The sequence below is a fragment of the Notolepis coatsorum genome (genome assembly GCF_963971535.1).
Source record: "Notolepis coatsorum genome assembly, chromosome: 7".
NCBI lineage: Eukaryota > Metazoa > Chordata > Actinopteri > Aulopiformes > Paralepididae > Notolepis > Notolepis coatsorum.
This window is the reverse complement of record NC_140171.1, coordinates 41,762,641-41,770,140: the sequence shown is the minus strand read 5'-3', so window position 1 is coordinate 41,770,140 and position 7,500 is coordinate 41,762,641. Positions and strand designations below refer to the sequence as shown.

Here is a 7,500-nt window from a genome sequence, read left to right as displayed (position 1 = left end):
TAAGAGATCAATAGTCATGAAAAGATTAATGGAGCAAATAATAATACACAAATATAGAGAGCAGACAGATGGAAAAAAAACAATATACAAACATAGAGTAGACAGATGGAGAAAAAGTAAGGAGACCTTTATCAGCTAAAAAACTAAAACAGCTTGAATTGGTGCAGATGAAACTGCTAAAAGTTGCAATCTCTGCACGTTTTGAGATATTGAAATCATTAAGAATTGAGACTTTCATTTCTAAGCCAACAAACAACATACTTTCCTTCAGAAAGCAGAAAATAATAATGTGATTTTTCCCCTGTTCTCTGGGGAACTCACAGAGAGAATGGTGTCTCCAATGTGCAGGCATCCATCTTGGTCCACCGCACTGCCATTCACTATGCTCTTCACAATCACACCAGCGCTATAGGCTAAAAGGCGGGAAAATAAATACACACAACGTCAACTCAACGGAAACAGAAAGCTCCTAGTTAAGTATCAGCTCGACCTTCACACAGGAGTACGGATGGATACATCACTTAAACTTCCTCTGTATCTAACTTCAACGTAGCTCTGTGTACGGTAACTGATAATTACCGTACTAAGTTTCGTTAAGTTGATGATAAGTACGTAACAGGATAGATAGTATTACCTGAGTTGAGATCTCCTATGTAGCTAGTGGTGGTGAATCCCAGTCCTAAGGTGTTTTTAGTGAACTTCAAATTAAATTCATAGTCGTCGTCCAAGTCACTGAGCTGAAGAACAACAAAGAAGAAACCGTTATTACAAAACGTCCAGTAACGTGAACTAACTGCGTTCCGCACACAATGTTCCGGACAGTTGGCCTTTTTCCCCAGCTGATAGTTAAACGAAAACGTATGGGTTGTGTGGATAAGATTTATATCTGTGTTATCTTCATTTTGTGCACCTGGGGTGGGGAGAGTGAGACTGCAGCAAAGTGGTACATGTATTTGAAACGTTCCTCACAGTGATAGCCCGCATGACACCATTATTAGGTGGTCCTAATTTGTTCAATATGTCGGCTTTTTTTCAGTAATGTTTTGAAATGGGAGATTTCTTTTTTTAAGTCAAGATGATGTTGGCCAGTTTGCTCCGCTGTCAGTCTCAGGATATGATTTAAAAAGAAAACAAAATCCTGGTTTTTGCACTGTATGGAAAATCTTGCTTCTGTCAGTCTGTGTGGAACCTTGTAGCAGTCTAAGTTCTTCCATACACAGGTGGTTGTTCTGTCAGTCTGTGTGGAACCTTGTAGAGGTCTAAGTCCTTCCATACACAGGTGGTTGTTCTGTCAGTCTGTGTGGAACCTTGTAGAGGTCTAAGTTCTTCCATACACAGGTGGTTGTTCTGTCAGTCTGTGTGGAACCTTGTAGAGGTCTAAGTCCTTCCATACACAGGTGGTTGTTCTGTCAGTCTGTGTGGAACCTTGTAGAGGTCTAAGTTCTTCCATACACAGGTGGTTGTTCTGTCAGTCTGTGTGGAACCTTGTAGAGGTCTAAGTCCTTCCATACACAGGTGGTTGTTCTGTCAGTCTGTGTGGAACCTTGTAGAGGTCTAAGTTCTTCCATACACATGTGGTTGTTTCTGTCAGTACGTTACTATTATCACTAACATGCAGTACTGTATTATAAATAGGATTAAAAAACTCAACTCCATTCATGCACACACACACACACACACACACACACCTTGCTGTCCACACTGTCCTGTCGGAGGTCAGGTGATGACAGGTGGTTGTCCCCGGCGATGTCTCTGGCGATGAGCAGTGTCACACGGCGGCCGGCGTTCCTCAGCACCTGAGCCAGTGAGGAGATGAAAAACAATGGGCTAGATCCACAAAGAATGGATTGCACGGTGCTAGTTGCACCCTACTTACAATTCATTGTAAATTGAAAATGGGGGACCCTGGTGTAAACAAGACGAAAGTCTTTCTCTGGTCTGCATCCCCTTAACAATTGTGTGTATTGAGCCTTACTGTAAAAAACTTACTTTTAAAAACTTGTATTAACAGATTGTAGAATGGGTAGAATACAGTAAGGCTCAATACACACAATTGTTAAGGGGATGCAGACCAGAGAAATACTTTCGTCTTGTTTACATTAAGGGTCCTCCATTTTCAATTCATCAAGACATTTAAGACATACAAATATACGGTACTGTGTAAGAAAGAGAGAACATCATAAAAAATAGAAATCCGAAGGGGAAGAAAATGTACATTAATGTTGATGTTTGAAGCCATGCAGTTACAGCTCTTAGATCAGTTCCTCCAGGATTTTGCGATCTTAAGAATTAACGCACATTCAATCAAACCCTGCAATATTTGTGACAGTTTACACCAGGGTCCCCCATTTTCAATTCATAATGAATTGTAAGTAGGGTGCAACTAGCACAGTGCAATCCATTCTTTGTGGATCTAGCCCAATGTCTGTCGAAATTAAGCTGAGGAGAGCAGCTGCAGTGGTGAACTACGGTGTACACACACACACACACACACACACACACACACACACACACACACACACACACACACACACACACACACACACACACACACACACACACACACACACACACACAAACTCTACACCAATCAGGTCGCTAGGTTGGAACTACCCGCTCTGTGTGGAGCACATTGTGAAATGCGTTTCCATTAGGGAGGGAGAATAAGGCCAACTAAGCGCTTAACCTTCCCCCTGAAAATGTGAACAAATGGACTGCTACCTGTGCCACCTGCTCTCGGTTCATTCCCACCAGGTCCGTGTCCCCGATGCGCAGGATCTGGTCTCCGCTGCTCAGGCGCTTGTCCTGTGGGCCGAGTTGTCACGACAGACACACACAGGGTTCAAGGTTCAACTTTATTTCTCACATCCCTGACTTTTTACAGTAGAGGAGTGAAATGATTTGTTCTTGTCTCCTCGGGGCCGAGCAGCAACATCATCACACAGTGGTACAGAGAATAAGGAGTGTAAACAATAAGAAATATTTAAAATAGCAGCATCGCATTACGTAACACAGAAAATCTTAAATCTTAAATATATGTGTACGGTGTGCAAATATAAAATAGCAAATATAGCAGATAATAAACATAAATGTTACGTGTACTGTGTGCAAATTATGTATGTATTATGTACACATCAGTAATGTGTGCAGTGCAGGTCTTTCTGGCTTAAACATCTAGCCCAGGGACTACAACTGAAAACTAGCAACCCTGCTAATGTTGGCATATTTACCGGTACAGTTTCTTTTTTCATTTATAAATGTATAACTGTTGATTGATATATTATGCACTGTCCCTGACCAAATAAACTGAGTAAACTAAACTAAACAGTAATGTGTGCAGGTCAGTCATGTGTGCAGATCAGTAATGTGTGCAGGTCAGTAATGTGTGCAGGTCAGTAATGTGTGCAGGTCAGTAATATGTGCAGGTCAGTCATGTGTGCAGGTCAGTAATGTGTGCAGGTCAGTAATGTGTGCCGGTCAGTAGCAGTGGCAGCTATAAGGTACTGTTTTCCCTAAGTCACAGGTCGTTGGTGCTATTTGTTCATGAGTCTGACTGCATGAGGGAACAACCTGTCCCGGTAGACAATATCTACTCTTGAGACTCACCGTTATGTGTTTTTAATGCGCTTGATTTAGTGCACTTTTCATTCACATTGTCATCTGTTCCTCCCTCAACCTTGATTTAATGTACGAGCTGAGTCAGCGTCAACGTAAGATTACCTTCAGGTTTCAAAGGTAATTGAATATGCGCACCGTACGAGCAATGCATTCAAGGTGTTGCCTGTCCCACTGCTTTGTATATTGGATGGTTGTTTGATGATTGGTTGACTAACTGACTGACAGGTGGATTTACCTGTCCTGCTGCTCCTCCGGGGAGGATGGTCTTGACCATGACCCCTGTGCTCCTCCCTCCTACGATACCGAAGCCCAGCCCATTCCCATCATTACTCAGTTCTATTATCTCTATATGGCGCCTCTGAGATAGATAGATAGATAGATAGATAGATAGATAGATAGATAGATAGATAGATAGACAGACAGACAGACAGACAGACAGACAGACAGACAGACATACAGACAGACAGACAGACAGACAGACAGACAGACAGACAGACAGACAGACAGACAGACAGACAGACAGACAGACAGACAGACAGACAGACAGACAGACAGACAGACAGACAGACAGACAGACAGACAGACAGATAGATAGATAGATAGATAGATAGATAGATAGATAGATAGATAGATAGATAGATAGATAGATAGATAGATAGATAGATAGATAGATAGATAGATAGATAGATAGATAGATAGACAGACAGACAGATAGATAGATAGATAGATAGATAGGAAGAAAGAAAGAAAGAAAGAAAGAAAGAAAGAAAGAAAGAAAGAAAGAAAGAAAGAAAGAAAGAAGAAGAAAGAAAGAAAGAAAGAAAGAAAGAAAGAAAGAAAGAAAGAAAGAAAGAACGAAAGAAAGAAAGAAAGAAAGAAGCAACAGCTTAAATATGTAAAGGCACGTGACAAGGAAGCAGGCAAATTATATATGTATGCTTCACCACACACACAGACACAAGACACCAATCTGTTTCAATTCAGTGATAACAGACAGGAACGTACCTCATGGGCGATAGCAGACAGGTTCCTTCCCATTGACAGGGTTCGGCCAATTCGAGGGGGGGTGCAGTACTACATACAGTATGGAAGGAAATACATGTTTATAACTATCTTATTCACCTTGTGTTTCTATGCAGCAAGGACACTGCTAACTTGCCGCTTTCGTAATTCCACTTCCCATGTGCGTGTGACACAGTAACTGTAGTACTATATCTAGTGAGAGATATATTAACCTTCAATGTCTGTCAACTTTGGCACACTGCAAGCCACTAGTTATTTTTCCTCACAATTATATTTGTTACAAGGAGAATGAGATAGCTATGCAGTTTTGTCCATAGATATGTATTATTTATTTGGTTTGGGAATACCCACGCTAGCTAGCATCTTTGCCAGCAAATAGCTACTGTACAACAGCACAAGTGGGCAGCTCAAAGGAAGGTAAGCAACAGCTATTATGATGAGTGATGACCACTCCCTTGCTACTGTATCAAACATAACTCCTCCAGGTCCTTATGGATACAGATGTATGCAAAGTAGAGGTGTCACATTGCACATGTTGCTGCGTGCTGCATTATTGCTGAGGAATTATTTGGAAAATAATTCTTTGTTGATGCAGTATACTGTAAGATGCAAGATGAGAAAACCTCTACAATGGAAATACTATAAGGTTCTCTCAGGTCAAACAGGTCTTATGCTGTGAGTGAAGGAAGGGTGAGCTACATTTACAACACAAGATCTGTAATTGAAAATTGAAACACTGAACCCAGACGGAGCCCTGCACTGAACCCAGACGGAGCCCTGCACTGAACCCAGCCGGAGCCCTGCACTGAACCCAGACGGAGCCCTGCATTGAACCCAGACGGAGCCCTGCACTGAACCCAGACGGAGCCCTGCATTGAACCCAGACAGAGCCCTGCACTGAACCCAGACGGAGCCCTGCACTGAACCCGGACGGAGCCCTGCGCTGAACCCAGACGGAGCCCTGCACTGAACCCAGACGGAGCCCTGCACTGAACCCAGCCGGAGCCCTGCACTGAACCCAGACGGAGCCCTGCACTGAACCCGGACGGAGCCCTGCGCTGAACCCAGACGGAGCCCTGTGCTGAACCCGGACGGAGCCCTGCACTGAACCCAGACGGAGCCCTGCACTGAACCCGGACGGAGCCCTGCGCTGAACCCGGATGGAGCCCTGCACTGAACCCAACCGGAGCCCTGCATTGAACCCGGATGGAGCCCTGCACTGAACCCGGACGGAGCCCTGCGCTGAACCCAGACGGAGCCCTGCGCTGAACCCAGACGGAGCCCTGCGCTGAACCCAGACGGAGCCCTGCACTGAACCCAGATGGAGCCCTGCACTGAACCCAGCCGGAGTCCTGCACTGAACCCGGATGGAGCCCTGCACTGAACCCGGACGGAGCCCTGCGCTGAACCCGGATGGAGCCCTGCACTGAACCCAACCGGAGCCCTGCACTGAACCCGGACAGAGCCCTGCGCTGAACCCGGACGGAGCCCTGCGCTGAACCCAGATGGAGCCCTGCGCTGAACCCAGCCGGAGCCCTGCGCTGAACCCAGACGGAGCCCTGCACTGAACCCAGATGGAGCCCTGCGCTGAACCCGGCCGGAGCCCTGCACTGAACCCAGATGGAGCCCTGCGCTGAACCCAGACGGAGCCCTGCGCTGAACCCAGACGGAGCCCTGCACTGAACCCAGATGGAGCCCTGCGCTGAACCCGGCCGGAGCCCTGCACTGAACCCAGATGGAGCCCTGCGCTGAACCCAGACGGAGCCCTGCGCTGAACCCAGACGGAGCCCTGCACTGAACCCAGATGGAGCCCTGCGCTGAACCCGGCCGGAGCCCTGCGCTGAACCCAGATGGAGCCACGGTGATCCCGAGCTCACGTTTACCAACGTACCTGAGATGCCATGTAACTGCTTTGGTCACCGTTGTCAGTCAGGAAGTCTGAATGCGACTGGTCCTGGGAGTCTGTGGAGGATATGCTGCTCTGTCTGTGGAGGGACCTGGTGCTGCTGGGCCTTCTGTTCTCCACGGCCCACGTGTAGGAGTCGCTGTGGGTCAGCGTCTTCAGACCCAGCCGCATGCCCTGACACAGGCCACTGTTCACAGACATGGACTTGGAGAGGCTACGTCTCCCCTGAGAGGAGAACAAACCATGACAAACCTTGTCTATAAAGCAGTGTTTCATATAATAATAAACAAACAATAACATACAATACAATATACAACGTATATATATTTATTTATTTATTTATTTATAGTGATTTATTTATTATGTATCTATAATATAACGCATCAGCATTACTGCAAATAAAATATCATAACAGTAGGATGTCTTTTGTTGGGAGTAGTGGACCATGCTATATTAATATACTGTATATATATTGATGTTTTTTAATGAATACATTTATTAATACATCAAGGTCAGAAAGCAGAGATTAAAGAAAACAGACATGAATTAAGAGAAGATCAAGGGAGAGATGGGAGGAATTAGAAGGTAGGAGAAGTGATGAGTGTTAGGAAATAAGGCTGTCCCCGAAGCCTGTTTTTGGGATTCGAACTTCGTCAGGGTTTTTATATATTTTTTTAAAATATCCTCAAACTAAATCCTCAATTTGAATAAAGTGATTAATCTGATTAAATGAGTCTTTTTCTTTTTATTAAGGGCGTTTTCACACCTAGCTTGTTTGGAGCTGTTGTTCCGAAACCTGGAGCGTTTACCCCCTATTTCGGTTCAGTTGGGCATATATGAACACAGCAATCACATTCTGTTGCGGAACAAAACAAGCGGGCCGAGACCACCTAGAGAGGGTGGTCTCGGCGCACTTCCAAGCGAACCCGACGCGACTCGTACGCTGTGAGAAT

At 45.1% G+C, this 7,500-nt stretch overlaps 1 protein-coding gene across 1 annotated transcript in view; it reads right to left on the bottom strand.

Moving 5' to 3' along the window:
* Positions 1-7,500, bottom strand: part of LOC311231633 (multiple PDZ domain protein-like) — a gene marked incomplete at both ends in the record, with an annotated part of 105,102 nt that overhangs the window by 88,521 nt on the left and 9,081 nt on the right. Inside the window, 7 exons of the mRNA XM_084318261.1 lie at positions 322-413; positions 635-737; positions 1,689-1,796; positions 2,722-2,805; positions 3,854-3,976; positions 4,624-4,692; positions 6,533-6,772. Coding sequence (XP_084174387.1) covers positions 322-413; positions 635-737; positions 1,689-1,796; positions 2,722-2,805; positions 3,854-3,976; positions 4,624-4,692; positions 6,533-6,772 — 819 coding nt within the window. The remainder of the gene's footprint in view (positions 1-321; positions 414-634; positions 738-1,688; positions 1,797-2,721; positions 2,806-3,853; positions 3,977-4,623; positions 4,693-6,532; positions 6,773-7,500) is intronic.